We start from the raw sequence: 22,614 nt of genomic DNA on the forward strand, positions 1-22,614 counted from the left end.
GAGTGGCAGCGATTAAGCTGCTCAGTGAAGGGCAAGTAGAAGCAGAATTTCTAGCACAAGCTAGTACTATTGGGAAGGTGAATCATATGAACTTGATAGAGATGTGGGGATATTGCTCAGAGGGAAAGCACAGGCTTCTTGTTTATGAGTACATGGAGCATGGTTCCTTGGCACAAAATTTAGCTTCTAATGTGCTTGATTGGGAGAAGAGGTTTGACATTGCTGTCGGCACTGCAAAGGGTCTAGCTTATTTGCACGAAGAGTGCTTGGAGTGGGTTCTACATTGTGATGTAAAGCCTCAAAACATACTGTTGGACTCCAATTTTCAACCAAAGGTTGCAGATTTCGAGCTCTCCAAGATTCTTAACAGAGATAAGCTTAGGAATTCAACCTTTTCTGATGTAGGACGAGAATGGACCCAGTTTAGTCAAAAAATCATAAAAGTAAAGAAGCGGCGTAGAATCAAGAAGAGTGATTGGAAAATAGGTAACTCACGCGTAATCAGGTTACTAGCCGCTGGAATATTCAAGAAGATTTGGTTTTGGACTTTTCGGGTTTCTCATGCGAAAAGTCAGGTTTTGATTTTGAATCAGATTTGACTAACTTTTGGCCAGAATGTCCGTTTGAGACGCATAATACCTTTCCAGAATGGAAACGACGAGATCTTCAAGACTCACTTTGGTGAGCCCTATCAGATTTAGGCCAAAATGTATCGTCTTAATTATCCGATTCGTGATTTAATATTTTTTAGGCTTGTTTTGCATTCTTTTTATTTTAGGTTTTCTAGTTTGTTTTGGATTTGTTTTGTTTTTACCCGTAGGCTTTAGGGTTTCATTGTTAGTCGCCCTAGAGTTTCTTTTCCCATATATAAGCAACCTTAAACGGATGCAGAACGATCTTTTATCATATTATCAATCAAAATTGAGAATTTTCTCTTTTATCTCTGGTGGACTCCAGAATCTTTATTTTAGGTTTATTGCTGGTAAACCTAGTTATCAATCCGACTGCGTCAGGTGGTATTAAACGGCTGCAGAACCTATCTTTCAACTTTTAATCAATAAAATAGAGATTTTCTCTCTGACGCAGTCGGATTGATAACTAGGTTTACCAGCAATAAACCTAAAATAAAGATTCTGGAGTCCACCAGAGATAAAAGAGAAAATTCTCAATTTTGATTGATAATATGATAAAAGATCGTTCTGCAGCCGTTTAAGGTTGCTTATATATGAGAAAAGAAACCCTAGGGCGACTAACAATGAAACTCTAAAGCCCACGGGTAAAAACAAAACAAATCCAAAACAAACTAGAAAACCTAAAATAAAAAGAATGCAAAACTAGCCTAAAAAATATTAAATCACGAATCAGATAATTAAGACGATGTTGTAGGAGAATGCAATTGTGTTTATTATTGATAATAGGAGCCCTTTAAATAAGGAGTTACAAGGTACCCAAAAAGGTAATAGAATCTGATTACAATTGAATACCTAGAACACATTCCTATCACAACTCTAAACCCTAGTTTGTAGAGGCACACATTATGTCGATATCCTTCAACATTCCCCCTTGTGCTGCTCAAACTTGGTGATAACGTTTTGATCGTTGCCTCGTTAAAAACCTTGCCAGGTAACAAAAACACTGTGGGACAAAAATAACCCTGGTCAAAGGACAAAAAGAGCACAACACGTCCTTCACTCTTTAGATCGAACATGTAGACATCATGCCTCCCCCTGATGCCAATATCTCCCCCTGATTGCTACAATCATGGGAGTTTGGATAACTTTCTCAATCCGATGCTCTTCACATGTTTCTCGAAGGTGGATTTTGGTAACGACTTAGTAAATAAGTCTGCTACATTATCCTCTTATCGGATTTGGTTCACTTCAGTATTTAGAAGTGCTTGTTGTCATTTTGATGGAGGGGAGGAGGAGCACGGAAGGTGGCATTTTGCCTTGTGGGGTCCGATCCCACACTTCCGTCATCTCTTTTCTCTGTAGGGATAGAACAAGCCCATATCAATCGTACCTCTCAAATATCGAAAGATTGTTTTTATACCAATCTAATGGCGTTGCGTTGGCGCCGGGCTATGTCTAGCCAAAAAGTTCATAATTGAGGTGTCCGGTCTTGTATTGTGCTAAGTACAATAATGCGCCTATTGTACATAAGTAAGCACTTCCGCTATTAACACGTCTTCGTCATCATCCCTGGGACGAAACGGATCCCTTTTAGGGCCAAGACTATAGACGACCATGGGAGTGCATTTTTGACTTTATCAAAATGCCTAAGCATCTATTGACACGGTATACAAGTTCTGAATCTAGACAAAACCGTGTTCTCCCAAGGTCCTTCCTCTCAAACTCGAATTTCAGGTGTTCAGCTGTTTCCCTTAACTCTCAAGGATTCCAATTATGTTTATCAACATAAACCGCGAAGATTGCAAATCCGGAACTTGTCATGGAAACGCATGGGCATAGTTCATCATATCCCTTCCCAATCAAGTAGTCATTTTAGTGAGCATTTCAACCTCGTTGCAAATACGCTCCTTGGTCTAGAGCCACTTGACTTGGGTAAATGAAGTCCACAAGAACCTTCATTATATTCCGTATCTAGATCCCCATAGAGATACATAGTGACCACATTTGTAAGCTGCATGTTCAGTTATTTGGAAACTACTAGACTGACAAGGTAGTGGAGTGCAATGACATCCATTACGAGAGAATATGTCTTCTCGTAGTCGATTCCAAGGCGTTGTGAGAAACCTTGCGCGATAAGGCGAGATTAACATCTTTTTTTCTCATCACGTTATCTAACGAAGACCTATTAATGTCAATAGATTTTATGTTAGGAGCTGTTGGCATCTCAGGCCCGAAATCCTTCCTCTGCGTTAGTGAATCCAATTCAACCTGGATCGCATCTTTCCATTTAGGCCAATTTTCTTTACGTTGGCATTCTTCAACGGAGTAAGGTTCGATGTCATTGGTCTCAATAATTCCACGTCCTCATGTACACTAGTGTAGTTCGTAGAGATCTCTATATTCTCAGGAATTGGTTCTAACATTGAGGCGCCCCCCAACTATGTTTCTTGGACATAACCACAATCCAAAATATTCGCATGAGACGGATTTTGAGTATCAATGATCAATGGATCAAGTTATGCCAAACTCGCTCTCTTCTTAGGGTGAGAATCCATCGAACCTATGGGTCTCCTACTCTCTCTAGCGGAACCCATGGCCTATGACGCCATTATGCCACCTTTGTGGCGTCACCATACTATCATCCATGGTACTGGTGCAGTACCCATCTTCTCTGGGTGGCACCATGTCATCTTGTGGGGACATCAATCCTTGCAGGCATGTTTGCAGCAGGTATATGTGATCTCGTCACTTTTAGGGGATCAAGATGAGACATAGTGGGGACAGACCACGACAATTCCTGTCGTTCCTGTTGAACATTGACGTTCTAATCTCCCCCTAACGAATAGAGATCGATTTCAACAGGAACGACGGGAAGACTGTCTCATCAAAGTGACAAATAGAGATCGCCTGTCAAGGGTTCGACATAGCGGACTTATAGTTGGAGACTCATATCCAACAAATATATATATATATATATATATATATATATATGCATTCGTTGCAATGACTCATATTGATGCGCTGTGGCGGCGCAATTGGCACATGAATCGCACGCTCAAATATGCATAAATACGAGATATTAGACTCGAACCCAGTCACTAGCTGTAACACAAATAAAAGTTGAGTGGCTGCTATGAGTCGTAGACGAATTAGCATAGCTGCATGCGATATTGCATAACCCAAGCGGAAATATTAGTGCGCATTACCAATGTCCAGACTACCATCGTAGTCGTTTAATGGTGGCTTTTCCGCGAGACCAATTGGGTGTGTACATGGGAATATGATACTTGATATCAATACCCAATTATATGCAATAGTCATCGAAAATTGTCGATGTAAACTCTCTAACATTATCAAGTCAAATTGACTGGATGGGATGATCTGGGTAGTGAGCCCGTAGCCATATGTTATGTGCTAGGAGTGTAGTATAAGCAGCATTATGAGTGGATAATGGCACAACACGGGACCAGCGTGTGAGACCCTGAAGTTTTCAGTGACGTAATTGAGAAATTTCCTAGTCCCCGAGGACATGAGGAAGTCATAGCACCATTTACTTAGTGGAGCATTAGTAATGATTTGTTTCAGATTTATTTTCTGAAATTAGCTTTCGACAACCATATACTTGCTAGGGCTCTTTCAAATATTTTATGGAGATTGAAATTAAAGATGTGAGTTTTACATTGTTAGAACGAAATCAATAACTCTAGCGTATACACGTACACGGTTCATGAAACAGAGTTAGACGAAAAAGTTACGGGTTAGCAAAGTTCAAGGGCAAATGGGTATATTTGCAGTAGCTTATATTGAAGACCAGTCAGACCATATTGATCATAGCAGCATCAGATCACTCACTGACCCTCTTGATCCACCGATTTCACCATTTCATATCTATGTTTTCTAGAGCCCGATCACTGTAAACTTAGTCTCCAGATTTTCGTCTCAGTGATGCCAACGTTTCTGTACAATGATTACGTTTGAGTCAATCAGCTTCTATGGAGAATGGATGCATGCAAGTTCATCTTCAAAAAGGGAGATTCTGACCTCTTCCCGAAATGCTGCTGTCAGCCAACTTCGATGGCCAGAAACTGCAAGTTTGAGCCTTTGTATCAGTACGACTTCTTCATGAAAGTTGTTCTAAATTGTGTCTTCTATACCTTGTTCCAAAATCATGATAATCCAACGGTTAATTCGTTCTCAATCAAGGTGAGACTGCTTACAGTTCAGTGAAAATCCTGTTCTAAGATACCACTGATATTTGATTCTAATTCGTGTTTGCATGTCCAATCCTCTTTCAAATTCAGTTTCTACTCAGATTGGGTCATGTTTCTCCATCGACATTTGAGTTAATTTCATGAAGTTTACATCTCCATCTTGAGTTCACACAATTGATTTTACAATTGGTAAGTTTTGCCTCAATCTGTTGAATTTCATCTTTTCTAGTTCAATTTTCGTATAGAATCTCACATTCATTAAGTTTTGTGATGCTTAAACTTACCATTTATACCTTCTATGACTCGGTCCTTCCCACCATCTGATATCAAAACCTTGTTAAGGTTTATTCATACTCAAAGTTCATTCATATCAGAACTTGACCTTCTGGACTTTTACTTATCAAATCCATATGGCTCTTGATTGTGTTTATGCTGAGATTTTAGTTCATAAACATAGACATGTCAAGAATCCATCACCAATAGGTTTGATGTCAATAGGAGTCAAAATGAATTTTTGACAAATTTTCTAAGTTGATAGAATGCAGCTGGAATTTTTAAAGAAAAACTGAACAGTTCAGGCTGTTTGCATCTATCTTTTCCCCTACTTCTCGAACGCCAATTTTCTTGAAATTTTAGTATGTTGTACCTTGATATGTCAGCTTTAATTCTGGAAAGTTTCAAGTTCACTTCTATTCAGATGAATTTCTAATAAATCTCCAAGCATCATCAGTTCCTACCTCAAACTCACTTGTATCTGCATTCGCCTTTTGAATTCTAAGGGCTATTTTAATTGATGCTCAAAGGTGCAGACGTATATAGAGTCTTATATCAACTTATCTCATGTTTCGATAAGTTAGTACTACTTTGAAAAGGTTGTTAAGTTGGAGATGAATTATAAAGACCGGTCAAGTGAATTGATGATTTATCCAACTTGGTAATAGGATGACGAAGCATGGAATTTGGTTGCACAAGCCAAAGGCAGAGGTATTGCTTGACCTGGAATAACATTCGAAGCACTTTGATTCGAGGTAGGGAGGCTTCACCCTAGTTAGTGCTCTTATGTTTCCTACATTGTTGTTATGGTTTGAAGTTGTTTTTAAGACTTAACACTTGAGTTCATGAGGATGACTTGAGAGTGAGCGGGGCATAGCGACTTCCTTGGGTTTCGATCCCCTAAACCTCCGGAGGGGCTGTACGGACGGGATAGTGTCTGACATCCTTTGAGGTGTGACACTAGATCTAGGCGGTACTGCATAAATGGACACTCTCGCTACTCTTCACCAATGGTTGAAGATTTATATATTCGGTGAGGATGTAGTTGGCTAGTATTAGACCGGTCATCAGGTTTGATTTTACCCGGGTACTCATTCGTTTTCATATGGTTTCACATTGGGAGTTCTTTATTTAATTTTATTATATTTTACTCAACTGGCGCCAATTACTATTTGGTTTTAAAACCTAGCTAGGGTTGATGTTTGAGCAGCGAGGACGAAAGCTCACCCCTACTATAGGTGGTCTTGCAGGTACTGTGCACGAGGATTTAGGAGGATTGCGGGATTGAGCTGGGTGCTACATTTTATTTTACCTGACTCTTCGGTATATTTACCTTCACATTTTATTCACCTCTACTAAATTGCCATTGTTTGATTGAGGTGAATGTTAACTTTATGGTTTGAACCAAACTAGAATTTATTTTCAATGTTGTCCTTTCAGTTTTGTATCAATCGAGTAGTAATGTCTCTCTTGACATCGTTTAGTTATAATGTTCTTTTAACAAACAAGAATAAAGTTTTCAATTTCACCTCACTTTAAACTCTACGTTTTCCGCCAACTCTTGCCATTTCATTTTTTTTTTTAGTGAAATTGCCTTGCGTCTCTTTAGGACATGAGTTAAGCTTGCTTAGCTTGTGCTTCTAAAGGTTCGCGGCACTGTAACGTAACCAATTTTGGAGAGGTGCAAATTGGGGCGTTACACAGCGTGTTTGCGTATCAACCAACACCATAAAACATCTATACGGTCCGCAAGTTGGTTGATCAAATCCATAGAATTCCCTTAGATTCTTTGTGAGAATGGAATTATTTTCTCAATCTCCTTTGCATATGATGGTCTCAATCCTAAATAATAGGCTTTACAGAACGAAACATGGGCCTTATAATCAACCAATAAAAGTTTTGGTTAAGCCACAATGTCACAATAGACTTGAGAAGTAGAGAGAGGAGTTTATGGCGTCAATGCCATGTATTTGCCGTAGGGGATAGGCGGTGTCGGCCATGTATGGCTGGTCTTTGCATAATCATGGCGCCATGAGGCGCATGTGCAGCTCCTTGAACCAATTCTTGGTTCTTACTTTTCTTCGTTCTGAAAATGGATGTCCGTGTAAAGTCTTTAATACACGGATCATCATGTCAAAGCCTATATGTGTCAGAATCCCATAAGTCGTCTCTCATGACATGGTTGGATTCAATAACTCAAATAGTGGTTGCACACAACCCACTAGAGCGACACATAAGTTTCTCTAATACTCGTTTATGTCCGTAGTCATTAGAGGTAATGCAAAGGAACTATGTCCATTCTCATAATGTGTTTCCACATGAAAACCATTGGCTCTTATATAATAAAGTTCGGATTAAGGTATGTCCAAGACATTAAGTAAAAGAATTGACACTTTATTAATAGCCAATGATTACATCAAAGTTTTCAAAATCTAATCCAAAATAAAATCAAAGTAAGACACATTGTAGTCACTCTATCCGTTTGGTAACTCCAATCAAATATGACCAAGAAAGTAGAGCGAGACGTTGGTGGAGCGAAGCTCTCTTAAGTACCAATAATCTCAATGACTTTCCTAGACATCACATTTTATTGGGTCCGCCACATAAGAAAGAGTTAATACAATTGTCATTTATTGACTAAGGCAAATTGCCATTACAAAAGTTCTTGGAAAAATAAAAGGACTAATCTAATCAAAGTCTGCTGCATCCTTGTGCACTTCATCTTCAGCTTTGAAGTCCTTTATGGTGAGATTGACATCTCCACAATCTTCTTCTTCTTCTGCAAGGTACATTTCTTGCTCTCTCAGGTCCCTGTATGCCCTGTATCTTTCAGCTAGTTCCTCGCTTGCCTTGCATTGCTTGAACCAATGCTCAATTGATCCACATCGATGACACCCATCATTGTGGTTGCCTCCCTGTAATTGAGGTGCACGTTATGCACGTTCCCTAGGAGGGTTGGTGCCACCACCATGACCTATGACGCCACCATTACGGCTGGGGATACCACGACCCCCTCTCCCACGTGTGGCATTACCACCACGTGTATCCACACCAAACTTGGGGTTTCCTTCCTGATTAGGGCGGTTATATGGCCCCATACATCCCTCATGTCCCCCATTCTTAGGGTACCGCTCCTTGCGCCCTCCTTTGGGTGCATTATAATTCGCCTCATGAACTCTCTTAGTTTTAATGGGCCTTGAATTATAATTCCTCACGAGTATGTTATCATGTTTCTCAGCTACAGATATAACATTGATAAGCTGATGAAACCTCATGATCCGTCCAGCATTGACTTCAGTACAGTATTGCTTTGATACCACAATGGCTTAAACGGAGAAGGTAGAGAGAGTTTTCTCAATTAGCTCTTGCTCTGTGATAGGTTTTCCATAAAACCTCAACATGGACTGTATGCAAAGAGCTTCTGAATTATATTCAGCAACAGACTTGAAATCAGCAAAGCGGAGGTTGTTCCATTGAACCTTTAAGTCAGGAAGGAGGGAATCTTGGACATTGCCAAAGCGCTCTTCTAGTGCTACCCATAGCTCTCTTGCATTCTTGATCGACATATACTCCAATCTGAGTGCCTTGTCCATATGGCGTCGCATCAAGATAACTGCTTGAGCATGCTTTGTAGGTGTTCGCACGAACACAAGATCCGGGTTAGGTGCCTGGATTATGGGTAATATTCCCTTTGAAGTGAGATGGTTCTCAACTACCCAACTGTGGTAATCCGAGCCTGTTGAGTCAAGCATGGGAAAGTCGAGTCTAGGTTTATTCGACAACCTGAAAATAAGAAGAGAAGATATATTAGTTTCGGAGTTAAACTTCCACGAAAACTAAAAACAATAAGATTTCCGAGCTATGCTACCAAGAAATCAATTTCCAAGAATCTCTTTTGGATTAGACCAAACGATGATGTTTTAATATGGTCACAATTTGATGCTTGTGGACGCTCTTAGTCCAAGCATTATGAACACTCTTAGTTTATACGAACGCTCTTAGTTCGTTTAATTATGAACACTCTTAGTTCATACGAACACTCTTAGTTCGTTAAGCGTGAATCCCCATAATTCCGCTTTGTTAAATACTCAAAATCATTTGGCAACATATATTCCAATATTCTGCATAAAATAAAAGAATGTAAAATACATGAAAACAACAACTTTAATTCACAAAAACTTACATGATAGTTCTTGGCTTGAGGACACGCGCGTGTTGGAGCAGGCATGTTTTTTTTTCTTTCTGGGCCGTCTGTTCTTTGGGTTTTCCTCTTTTTTTTTTTTCTTCTTCTTTCTTTCTCTTTTTTTCTTTCTTTCTCTTTTTTCTGGGCCTGCCGGGTCCCCTCTCCTTTTTTCTTTTTTTCTTTCTTTCTTTTTTTCTTGGGTCGGGTCCCCTCTTTTTTTTTTTTCTCTTCTTTCTTTTCCTTCGGTCTTCTTCTTCTTTCTTTCCTCTGGGTCCACTCCTTCTTCTACGTTTAGGTCTGCTAGAGGGTGCGGGGATGAGTGGGCTGCTACGTCATCGCCGATGTGGGTGCTGCGACAGTGGAGAGCCCAGATGGGTGCTGCCACGGTGGACTGATGAGGACGCGGTGGAGGAAGGCGAACTGGAGAGGGAGGCCGATCATGGAGGATTTGGTGGCCGGAAGAAGGACTGGGCTGCGCTGTAGGTCGGGGCGAATGGGGCGCAGCAGTGCGCTGGGATCGATCGGTAGGATCGGGGTCAGGCTGGCTGAGAAGATGGCCTGGAGAAGACGGCGCCGATCCTTGGGGCTGGACGAGGCCGGTCTGTGAGGCCGGAAGAGAAGAATTTTTTGTTTTTTTTGTTTTTTTTTTTGTTTTTGTTTAGGGCGGCAGAAGAGAAAGAACAAGTCTACGTTTTTTTCTTTTCGAAGCTAGGGCTAGAGACTCGTGCTGATAACATGTTGTAGGAGAATGCAATTTTGTTTATTATTGATAATAGGAGCCCTTTAAATAGGGAGTTACAAGGTACCCAAAAAGGTAATAGAATCTGATTACAATTGAATACCTAGAACACATTCCTATTACAGCTCTAAACCCTAGTTTGTAGAGGCACACATTATGTCGATATCCTTCAACAGACGATACATTTTGGCCTAAATCTGATAGGACTCACTAAAGTGAGTCTTGAAGATCTCGTCGTTCCCATTCTGGAAAGGTATTATGCGTCTCAAATGGACATTCTGGCCAAAAGTTCGTCAAATCTGATTCAAAATCAAAACCTGACTTTTCGCATGAGAAACCCGAAAAGTCCAAAACCAAATCTTCTTGAATATTCCAGCGGCTAGTAACCTGATTACGCGTGAGTTACCTATTTTCCAATCACTCTTCTTGATTCTACGCCGCTTCTTTACTTTTATGGTTTTTTGACTAAACTGGGTCCATTCTCGTCCTACATCATTTTCGAGGATACAAGGAACCAGAGGTTACATTGCTCCGGGGTGGGTGTATAGTCTTCCCATCACATCCAAAGTGGATGTATACAGCTATGGAGTGGTTGTGTTGGAGATGGTGACCGGAAAGAACCCGACAATGGATGTGGAAATCAGTGATGGTGAGCAGAGAAGACTAATTATGTGGGTGAGGCAAAAACTAAATGGAACTGAAATTGCATCCAGAATCGGAGAGATCATAGATCCCTCGTTTGAAGGCAACTATGATGTGGAAAAGATGGAAATTTTGTTAACAGTAGCTTTACATTGTGTGGAAGAAGACAAAGATTCAAGACCAACCATGAGTCAAGTCGTTGAGATGCTTCAACACCACGGCAAAGAATCTCAGTGGCAATGAGTTTGTTGCAGTTGACGAGTTTTTAGTAAAAACTTCTAAAGAAAGTACTCTCTAGATAGTTCATATTGTAATTCCCCTAATTCTATTTCCTCCCTTTGCATATGTTTTGATTTTGTAAATGCTTCATGCATGTTCACCTGTAATGTGATGTTAATTTGGAATTTTGGATAGAAATAAATCTTTTGAAGAACAGAAGTAACATTTCTGAGCTGCATTCTGCAAGTATACTTTAGTCGCTAAAAAGCATGCTGGCCTAATCGTCATTCGTGGCGTACTGTATAATATGATACGAAACTCCAATGTGTTCAAAAATATGTTTTGTGCCGGCCAGTCATGGTTTTTTCTATATTTGGAACAGTACAGGCACATCTGACTTTCCAAGCAACTTCTTGATAAATTTAGGGCTGGGGATTCTGGAAAAAGCAGGTTGGAAGTATCTGGTCGGCATCTACCACAAGTCTCACACAATAATTCATGTAAATAATGTAGTGCAAATCCGACGACTGCCAAGCATCAACCGCACGACTTGAAGATGTTAACATCCAACATATTACAATAAAATTACTACTGTATTTCACACGTAACATGATCTCATAACTAAATTTGACGGATTCTATAAAATACTTCAGACTTATTTAGTGCGGTAGTTGAATTGTATATGAGCATCAATATTTATAAAATATTTCAGACGTATTTAGTGCAGTAATTGAATTGTATATTATGAATGGAAAGTGGTCAAATTCTCCAAAAAATCACAAGGTGATATCATCAAGAGGTCATGACCATTGACCACGTTATGATATGGTCTATATTTAGAAGTGGCTGTTGTTGGTACGAATACTCTTGGATCATGGCTGCTCTGTTTCACATTCTTCTTCTTTTTCTTGCAATTTATTTCCAAATCTCGTCTTCAACGTCCGACACTCTGAATAAAGGCTCATCCCTATCTGTAGAGAAACCAGATGATGTTTTAACTTCACCGGATGGAGTTTTCACTGCCGGGTTTCACCAAGTCGGCAACAATTCATTTTGCTTTGCTATTTGGTTCAGTGAGCCATTTGACCACTACAAAAACAGAACCATAGTCTGGATGGCCAACCGTGGCCAACCAGTCAATGGCAAACACTCAAAGCTCTCCCTCCTCAAAACTGGTGATCTCATCTTAACCGACGCTGGTCAATCCATTGTTTGGTCCACAGCCACCACTTCAGTCTCACAGGAGAACTTAAGCCTCCACAATTCCGGCAATCTTGTTTTGCTAAACTCGGAGCATGTCATTCTATGGCAGAGCTTTGATCACCCTACTGATACTCTTCTCCCAGACCAACCACTCACTAGAAGCACAATCCTTGTCTCCATGAGAAGCCCGAGCAACTACTCCTCAGGCTTCTACAAGCTCTTCTTTGACCATGACAACCTTCTCCGGCTACTCTTCGACGGTCTTGAGATTTCAAGTGTGTATTGGTTTGAGCCATGGCAAACAGGCCGAACAGCCAGAAGGTCCAAAGACAACAACAGTAGAGTTGCCGTGATGGATTCCTTAGGCAATTTTACTTCATCAGACAAATATACTTTGATCGCTTCCGATTATGGTGCAGCTTCGCAAAGAAGACTGACGGTTGATTGTGATGGAAATGTTCGGTTGCACAGCCGGGCCAAACCCGGAGACAGATGGGTTGTGACAGGGCAGATAATGGAAAATGCTTGTCTGATTCATGGGGTTTGTGGTCCTAATAGTGTGTGTGACTATGAGCCTAGTACTGGAAGAAAATGTTCTTGCATTCCTGGTTACAAAATGGCAAACTATACTGATTGGTATTATGGTTGTGAACCTGAGTTCAATTACACTTGCGGCAGAGGTGAGTCCAGTTTCTTCAAGCTTTCGAGGCTCGACTTTTACGGGTATGATTACGGATACTTCCCCAACTACACATTCATGCAGTGTGAGGATTTCTGTTTGCAGCTGTGTAACTGCAAGGATTTCCAATATTCTTCCCGTAGTAAATACTCTCCAAGCTCCCGCAGTAGTATATATAGCTGTTAACCAAAAACGGTGTTGCTCAATGGATACAGGTCTCCAAGCTTTTTTGGAGACATATATTTGAGAGTGCCAAAGATCCATCTGTCATCTTATGGATTGCCACAAGAAGAATATAGGTTGCGTTGCTTAGATAAGGTGGTTGAGCTAGATAGGAGCTATGAGAAGAGCCATGTAACTGGTCTAGAGAAATTTTTGCTGTGGTTTGCCTGTGGAGTTGGAGGGTTTGAGATCATTTGTATACTTTTGGTTTTGGGTTTAATAACTCAAAATCGGAGAGATTCCAATGAGGATAAGCACGGCTACCTTCTTGCTGCAACTGGATTCAAAAGGTTTAGCTATGCTGAGCTCAAGAAGGCAACACGGGATTTTAGTCAAGAAATTGGAAGTGGAGCTGGAGGTGTTGTTTACAAAGCTGTATTGGCTGATCATCGAGTTGCAGCGATTAAGAGGCTTAATGAAACTAACCAAGGAGAAGGTGAGTTTTCAGCAGAAGTCAACACTATTGGGAGGCTGAACCATATGCATTTGATTGAGATGTGGGGATATTGCTCGGAGGGAAAGCACGGGCTTCTTGTTTATGAGTACATGGAGCATGGTTCCTTGGCACAAAAGTTACCTTCCAATGTACTTGATTGGGAAAAGAGGTTTGAGATTGCTCTAGGCATTGCAAAGGGTCTTGCTTATTTGCATGAAGAATGTTTGGAGTGGGTTTTACATTGTGATGTTAAGCCTCAAAACATACTCTTGGACTCCAATTATCAACCAAAGGTTGCAGATTTTGGCCTATCCAAGCTACTTAACAGGGATGACCTTAAGAACTGGAGCTTTTCGAGGATACGAGGAACTAGAGGTTACATCGCTCCGGAGTGGGTTTACAATTTGCCTATCACATCCAAAGTGGATGTGTACAGCTATGGGGTTGTGGTGTTGGAGATGGTGACCGGAAAGAACCCGATAAAGCTGGATGTGGATGCCATTGATGGCGAGCAGAGAAGGATGATCGTGTGGGTGAGGGAGAAATTACATAATGGAACTTCTGCTAGTGAAATTGAAGCTCGGATAGGAGACGTCATAGACCCTTCGTTTGAAGGTAAATATGATGTAAAAAATATGGGGATTCTGTTGGAAGTGGCTTTACAATGCGTAGAGGAAGACAGAGACGCGAGACCAACTATGAGCCAAGTCGTTGAGATGCTTGTGCTGCTTGACAAAGACCAAGAGCATTAGCGCAAGATAATGACTGGAGGCTTTGCTGTGTCATGATGTATTTAGCAATCTATCATACAAAACTAAAGTTTTTTGTTGTTGTAAATATTAATGTGGCTATTCATGTAATGTTTAAGAATAATAGAATTGAGAGAGATTGATGAGAGAATTGTGTGTTTCATTATTGAGAATAGAAGCCCTATATATAGGGATTACAAAGTACATGTTCTAATGATACAAGGAAAACTATTCTGAATAGGACTAGGAATTCTAGAACACTCTCTCATATTACAATCATAGAACTACTCCTAGTTGGATCAGGCACACAAAGCTGATTTCCTTCAACACTCCCCCTTGTGCCGTTCAAACTTAGTGGTAACGCTTCATCCGTTGCCTCATTAAAAACCTTGTTCGAGTGAAAAACCCTGTGGGACAAGAATAAGCTCGAGAAGGAGAAAAAGAGTACAACACGTCATTCACTCTTTGAGAACGAACATGTAGACATCATAACTCCCCCTGATGTTGATATCTCCCCCTGATTGCTACAATCGTGGGAGTTCGGATAACTTTCTGAATCCGATGCTCTTCACATGTTTCTCGAATATGGATTTAGGTAACGACTTAGTGAATAAGTCTGCTACTTTATCCTCTGATCAGATTTAATTCACTTCAATCTTTAGAAGTGATTGTTGTTGCTGATTATAAAAGAATTTAGGCGATATATGCTTGGTGTTGTCGCCCTTAATGAAAGCTAGCTTCATTTGCTCAATTCAAGCTACATTATCCTCATAAATGCATGTAGGTTCATCCGTGGTAGACTTCAAACCACAACTTCCTTGAATATGTCTAATTACAGACCTTAGCCATATACATTCATGCACGGCTTCATGTAGAGCAATAATCTATGCATGATTTGAGGAAGTAGCAACAAGGGTATGTTTTGTAGACCTCCAAGATATCGCAGTGCTTCCCATGGTAAAGACATAACCTGTTTGGGAGCGACCTTTGTGAGGGTCAGAGAAGTACCCTGCATCAGCAAAACCCATCAAAACATCATTGTTGTTTTGATGTAAGAGAGGTGGGTGAGGCCGGCCACCCTTAGTGGTGGCGGCGGCGCTGGCAGCAATATGGTCGACTATGGTGTTATGGTGGACGGCTGCGCCATGCCTAATGGGGTTTGATCCCATTCTTCCGTCATTCCTCTTCTCTCTGTTGGGATAAAATAGGCCCATATCAATCGTACCTCTTAGGTATCGAAAATGTGATGACCTGGATTTTCGTTATTTAATTTTGGTAATTAATAATGGATTAGTTGTACGAATAATTGTTATTGTACTTTATTCGTAAGTTGTATGTGAACTGTAATGGTTTTCGTACGTATAATTATTCGAATTTCACAGTTTAGGGGGTCGTGCGAAGTTTGACTTTTTATACGTTAAGATTCTCAAAAAATTCCTTCATGAAAGTTATAGAGCACGTCGATACGAGTTCGTGGACATGCGGAACGCGTCAATCGGAATTCGTATGAAGAAGTTATAGCCATTGGAAGAAGTTTTTGTTTTAGTATAAATAGGGAATTTCCGAAAATTCTTTCATAATTCCAATTTCCATTTCTGGAAACTGTTTTCTCTCTCTCATCTCTCTCGGCTGCACCTTTAGTATCGAAGTTTTTCTACTGACTCGACCAGATTTTTCCTGCGAGCTCCGGCTGTCTCTGGCGGCGAAAATTTCCAGATCAGCTCGTCTCCGCCATCCGCTCCTCCCTGTGGTGTCCTCTAGTGGCGATTCCAGGCAGTGACGGTGCAACAAGGCGGCGAACTTTGGGGTATTCGGACCCGGCCGAAAAACACATCTCCAGTGAGGCCACGGCTTCATGCTTCCTGTTGTGAGTTCGTAGAAGCCTCCTGGATCGATCTGTGGTGGTTGTTTGGGTCGATTTACGTGAAACTTGGTTCAACTCGGATTGAACAGTAATCCACGGCTTGCGAGGTAGTTTTCGACCCTTTATGCTTAGTTTCTGACTTTGTGCTAGGTATGAAAATGGTTAAGCACGCTGAGATGAACATCTTTGATGTTGGAAGTTTTGTGAAATATTGAGTTTTGGCTGGCGGCGGTGCGCTACCGTCTGTGGCGGCGTTCTGGTAGCGTTCCGGCCATATAAAGGACTGTTTTTGGTATTATATATTTTCTACTCGTCGATACGAGCGTTTCGATATATAATACACAAATTTTGGAGTTCGTATGAAATTGTTATGATTTTTACATTTATTCGATCCGTGAGGATCCAAGCGTCCGATCGACTTGTGGTTTGGACATATCGATCGTGGAAGTATTCCGGAGACTTTGGGAGGTCTCGGATGTGGTTTCGCCTCAATTGGCGCCACTTTGGGGATTTTAGTTCAAAACAGGGGTTTCAAACTTAAATCGTTTGTGAATTGTTACTAAGTTGAAATCGTATGTGATTAGGTACTTGATGAAGTATTTTTGGAAGGTTACTTTGTGGATTGGCTGCTTTGTTCTATATTGAAGATGCAGCAGGAGTTTTAAGGTGAGTAATCTCACAACATTCATTTACGAACAGAGTTACCATTATTGTTTTGGCGTTATTTATTTAACTGCAAACTGTAGTTGGTATTAGTAAGAATTCCTGAGTGAATGACTACGTGTGTGTGTGTATATATATATTTACGTCGTGAAATATATATATTCTTGTGAGTGATGTGTGATGAATAATATGCATGATTGTGTTCATATTATTGTTGAAGACGACTTTTCAAGAAACAATATTGTGGAAAAAGATGTTTTCTATTGTTTGAAAAGTATTGAGTTTGATATTACATTTTTGAGTCAAGCGTAACTCATTTTAAATGCATTGGTCCTTGTACCAAGAGCCACAGATGGTGAGCATGGATGGGGAAAACTGAAATTAGATGTTTGTAACGTTTTTAGGTCGGATGCGATTTACTTAACGTTTGATTCTAAAACCAGACGGGGTCTGAAGATCATGTGTCACAGATGGTGACATTAACGTTGATTCTAAGACCAGACGGGGTCTGAAGATCATGTGTCACAGATGGTGACCTTAACGTTGATTCTAAGACCAGACGGGGTCTGAAAATCACATGTCACAGATGGTGACCAAGGCAAGAAATCGGTAATCACGTCTTTAGCCGGACGAGTGGTTACGACTTCAGTTAGAGCTCTAGTCTGTCTGCCATTATAGCTTATGGGGGTAACGGTTGAGGTTGCTGGAGACCCATAAGTATGTAGTTTTAAGGAGAGTTCCGAGAGTATTCTTCGTTTATTGTCTAAATAAGACTTGAATTGCTTCTTGATGGTTAAGTTAGCAAATAGAACATTGTCACAGCGGTGACTTAAGTTGTTCATTCGGTGGAAAAGATATGGAATGTTGGAAGGAATCATGGTTGTAATGTTTCCTTAAGCTGACTTGTGTGAGTTGTTGATTGATGTTTATGAGTTACTCATACGAGCTTTCATAAGCTTACCGGGTTTGTTGTGTGACAACCCGGTGCACTATTCAATGGTGTAGGGGTTAATCCTGCAGGTCAGGGTAATCATAGCTGAAGCTGAGGTAGCTTGTTAGCAGCAGAATGGGTAGGAAGTAAATTTTGTTGGCTTTGCCATTGTATGACTTCCGCTATGTGGTAAGTTCTGATGATCATTTACGCTTTATTTTGTGATGATAATTTAATTCGTAAGCTTATGTAATATAAGACCCTGTGGGGCGGGTCAATATTGGAATTGTGGGTTCAGGGCATCAATATGTACTTGATTTAAAGGGAAGATGTTCCAGGTATTTTGTATTGATGACTGAACGATCACGTATGTATAATTATGTGATTATATATCGATTTTTATTTGTGTTAAAAATCAGGGGCATGATAGAAAGATTGTCTTTACATCAATCCAATGGCGGTGTGTTGGCATGGAGCTATGTCGAGCTAACAAGTTCATTGCGAATGAGATGTCCGGTCATGTGCATTGAGCTAAGTACAATAATGCGCCTATTGCACTTAAATAGGGCACTTCGGCCTCTAATAATTCTTCTTCCTCATCCTTTGGACGAAATGGATCTTTTCTAGGCTTAAGACTACGGCCAATCATGGGAGTACTCGCAGACTTTGCTTTATATTCATTAAAGCGTCTTAGAATTTTATGAGTATATGCAGACTGATGGATCAAAATTTCATCACTACGGTGCTCGAGTTCTAAACCGAGACAAAACCGTGTTTTCCCAAGATCTTTAATCTCAAATTTGGATTTCAAGTATTTAACAGTTTCCTTTAACTCATCTAGTGTTCCAATTACATTCATGTCATCTACATAAACTGCTACGATTGCAAATCCGGAACTTGTTCTTTTAATGAACACGCATGGGCATATTTCATTATTAATATATCCCTTCCCAATCAAGTAGTCACTTAGACAGTTATACCACATCCGTCCTGATTGTTTTAATCCATATAGTGAGAGTTTTATTATTGAAAACGCGCTTCGTGGTTTAGAGCCACTTGACTTAGGTAATTGAAGTCCATTTGGAACTTTCATAGATATCTTTGAATCTAGATCCCCATAGAGATATGTTGTAACCACATCCATAAGTTGCATGTCAAGTTTTTCGAAAACTACCAAACTGATAGGGTAGAAGAACGTTATAACGTCCATTACGGGAGAATACGTCTCCTCGTAGTCGATTCCAGGGCGTTGTGAGAAACCTTATGTGCCACGAGGCGAGCTTTATATCTAACCACCTAATTTTTCTTATTATGCTTTTCTTATTATGCTTTCTAACAAAGACCCATTTATGGCCAACAGGTTTTACATCTGGGGGTATCTGGGTTATAGGCCCAAATACTTGTCTCTTTGCTAGTGAATCAAATTAAGCCTGGATCGCATCTTTCCATTTAGGCCAATCCGCTTTTCGTTGACATTCTTCGACAGAGCGAGGTTCGATATCATCATATTCTATAATTCCTTTTGCAACATGATATGCAAATACATCATCAATAGCCATAGAATTTCTATCATCATCTCATGTACACTAGTGTAATTCATGGAGATCTCCCTATTCTCTAGAATTGGTTCTGACATTGGAGCGTCCCCCAATGATGTCTCTTGGACATAACCATAACCCGAAATATTCTTATGAGATGGATTATTCACATCGATGATTAATGGATTATTTTGTGCCAAACTCGCTTTCTTTCTTGGGTGAGAATCCATCGAACCTATGGGCCTCCCATGCTTCCTGGCAGGAGCCGTGGGCCTATCCACAACGTCACCATGGGAGGGGACGTTGGCACCATACACAGGTGCCCTTGAGATGGCGTCATGTCCTCTAGTTTTAGGGACATCAATCATTGCAGGCACGTTTGTAGCAGGTATATGTGATCTCGTCACTTTAGCGATATCAGAAAACGCATCAGGCATCGATTCTGCTACGTTCTGAAGAGCGAGAATTCTCTGCACTTCAATTTTGGACTGTGCGGTTCGGGGATCAAGATGAGACATAGTGGGGACAAACGACAATAATTCATGTCGTTCCTGTTGAACATTTATGTTCTTATCTCCCCCTAACGACAGGAAGATTGTCTCATCAAAGTGACAGTCCGCAAATCTAGCGGGAAAGAGATTGCCTGTCAAGGGTTCTAAGTAGCGGACAATAGTTGGAGAATCATATCCAACATAAATGCCTAATCGTCTTTGAGGACCCATTTTGGTGCGCTGTGGCGGCGCAATTGGTACATAAATTGCACACCCAAATATGCGTAAGTGTGAGACATCTGGTTCATACTCAATTACCATCTGGACGCAGAAAAGGGTTGAGTGGCAGTGGGCCTCAGACGAATAAGCACAGCTGCATGCAATATTGCATAGCCTCAAGCAGAAATAGGGAGATTGGTGCGCATAACTAATGCTCTAGCAACCATTTGTAGTAATTTAATGGCAGCTTCTGCGAGACCATTTTGGGTGTGAACATGTGGAACTGGATATTTAACTTCAATCCCAATGGACATGCAATATTCATCAAAAGTTTTTGATGTAAACTCCCCAGCATTGTCTAGTCTTATAGACTTAATAGGATGATCAGGGTGGCATGGTGAGCCCTTAACTTAATAATTTTTGCTAGAAGTTTAGTAAACGCAGCGTTCCTTGTGGACAATAACATGACATGTGATCAGCGTGTCGATGCATCAACCAACACCATAAAATATCTAAATGGTCCGCAAGGTAGTTGAATAGGTCCACAAATATCGCCTTGGATTCTTTGCAAGAATGGTATATTTTCTTTAGTATCCTTTGCATAGGATGGTCTCTATCCTAATTTTGCTAAAGAACAGGCTTTGCAGAACGAATGATGGGCTTCAGAAGCAACCAATGAGGATTTTGGTTGATCCATGAAGTCACAATTGACTTTAGAAGTAGAAGGAGGAGTCAAAGAATGGTCCATGGAGTCAAAGCCATGTTGTTTCCGCAGGGGGTAGACGGCGCCGACCCTAAGTGGCCGGTCTTGCACAGTCTTGGCGCCGTGAGGAGTTGGTGCATCTCCTCGAACCAATTTTTGGTTCTTACTTCTCTTCGTTCTGAAGAATGGATGTCCGTGTGAAGTCTTTAATATACGGATCATCATATCACGACCTGGGTGTCCCAGACGGTCATGCCAAAGCCTATATGTGTCAGAATCCCATAAATCATCTCTCATAACATGATTGGATTCAATGATTCGAATAGTGGTTGCATACAACCCACTAGAACGACACATAAGTTTCTCTAAGACTCTTTTATGTCCGTAGTCATTAGAGGTGATGCAAAGGAACTCTTGTCAATTCTCACAATGTGTTTCCACATGAAAACCATTGGCTCTTATATCTTTGAAGCTCAAAAGGGTTCTTTCAGCCCTAGGAGCATAGAGAGCTTTAGTGACATTAATGATTGTGCCATGTGGCAACAAGAATTGAGTTGGTCAAGGGACCATGAATCAATTTAGGTGACCCTGCCATCGTAGTCACTGAAGATCGAGTAAGCGTCATCTCAAGAAATAACTGCATATTTCAAAGTATGGTGTGCGTAGTAGCACTATCCACGAGGCATTCTAGCTCTCCGGGAAACATACTTGAATGGATAAAGTTTGAATCAAAATCAACACTTTATTTTAATGAAAGCCAATGGTTACGTCAAAGTTTCCTTCAGATCCTTAGGCAAGCTCAGGCAATGATACAAGAACAATGGTACATAACCTGCGCATAATGATCTGATCAATTTTAGTTCCAGTTTATGAATTTTTTAGTTTGTATTCTGCTGTTTGGTTCTAGCTTATGTTCACTTCTTGCCTTTGTGCTTGATTGTTGCTTGAACTGGCTGACTTGTGTTAACATTTTTTGACAGGCCGCGCCCCAAATTTCATCTTGAAATCCTAAGTGGCCCTGCCGGGCCCACCTTGGAAGAAATTTTACCAAAAATTTAGCGGAACTTCTTCTAAAAGTGGACTACCCAAAAACATGTAGAAAGACATTTACACTTCTAACATAATCCACCCTTATTCTTCTGGAGCCACCCTGCTCCCTAAATCACAACATCTCTCATTTCACAAAACAATTCTGAACTTAAGAATATTAATCTCATGGGTTATCAGAGCAATCTAATGTACAGACGTACAAGATTATAGAATACAAGATAAATGACCGATTCTTTTATAATGCGGAAGCTATGATAGCTATGCCTCAACCCTATGTATGCTCGACCTCAAGCTAAACTGGCCTGCAAACTGGGCATTTGAAATCGAAGGGACCAGGGGAAAAACATTTGAAAATCGTTAGAGTGGACGAAAAATAAGTAATTTCGAATGAACAAGTGAAACTTAATGTTTTCCCAAGTTATTCTCTAGAACCTCGCATGCAGTAAAAATCTTGGAAACACTTTAATCATCATCTTTATTGAAATCTCAATTATGTAATATCGAACATCTTGAAATCTCTTAAATATATAATGATATTTCAAAAAATCTCGTTAAATTATTCATATCTCAAGATCATATCTCAAATAGGCGATGACTAGAGGGGACTGCCGACCAGTGACGCATCGAAGGGGACTGCCGACCGGACGAGGAGGTGATGGTTAGAGGGGACTGCCGACTAACCATAGGTAGTTAGAGGGGACTACTAACTAACTACCTCATGCCATCTAGAGGGGACTGTCGACCAGATGATGCATCAGATGGAATTGCCGACCGGAATATTCTGGAGGGGACTGCTGACCAGACTCACCAAGAGGGGACTGCCGACCAGGAAATGCATGCATGCGCTGACTTATTTACCTCCTCAATAAACTGGAATCAATCTCTTTAAAATAATTGCTTTCGGAAAGAAACCCGATATTAATTCAATAAATCATCAATAATTCACCGAAAGCATAACTTAAGAGAA

The 22,614-nt window shown here is 40.6% G+C and overlaps 1 protein-coding gene, 1 long non-coding RNA gene and 1 pseudogene across 2 annotated transcripts; all 3 read left to right on the forward strand.

Annotated features, from left to right (window-relative positions):
• The first annotated feature begins 38 nt into the window (after positions 1–38).
• LOC112171805 (putative receptor protein kinase ZmPK1) lies at positions 39–10,994 on the forward strand. Its single transcript, XM_040509378.1, has 2 exons — positions 39–394; positions 10,533–10,994. The coding sequence occupies exons 1-2, from the start codon at positions 87–89 to the stop codon at positions 10,921–10,923; spliced, it is 699 nt and encodes a 232-aa protein (XP_040365312.1). The 5' UTR covers positions 39–86; the 3' UTR covers positions 10,924–10,994.
• On the forward strand, positions 4,480–6,573 carry LOC121050157. The gene is made up of 3 exons (XR_005802150.1): positions 4,480–4,835; positions 4,934–5,032; positions 5,785–6,573. It is a non-coding gene; the product is annotated as an uncharacterized LOC121050157 (long non-coding RNA).
• Positions 10,995–11,773: 779 nt separating the features above from the next.
• LOC112168922 lies at positions 11,774–14,191 on the forward strand (annotated as a pseudogene).
• Positions 14,192–22,614: the final 8,423 nt, after the last annotated feature.

The sequence above is a fragment of the Rosa chinensis genome, chromosome 6, assembly GCF_002994745.2.
Source record: "Rosa chinensis cultivar Old Blush chromosome 6, RchiOBHm-V2, whole genome shotgun sequence".
NCBI lineage: Eukaryota > Viridiplantae > Streptophyta > Magnoliopsida > Rosales > Rosaceae > Rosa > Rosa chinensis.

Excerpts from the sequence above, each read along its gene's own strand:
- LOC112171805 (XM_040509378.1), top strand. The coding sequence starts at position 87 with ATGAACTTGATAGAGATGTGGGGATATTGCTCAGAGGGAAAGCACAGG. Across the intron at positions 395-10,532 it reads AAGCTTAGGAATTCAACCTT|ATTTTCGAGGATACAAGGAA; the intron begins TTCTGATGTAGG and ends TCGTCCTACATC.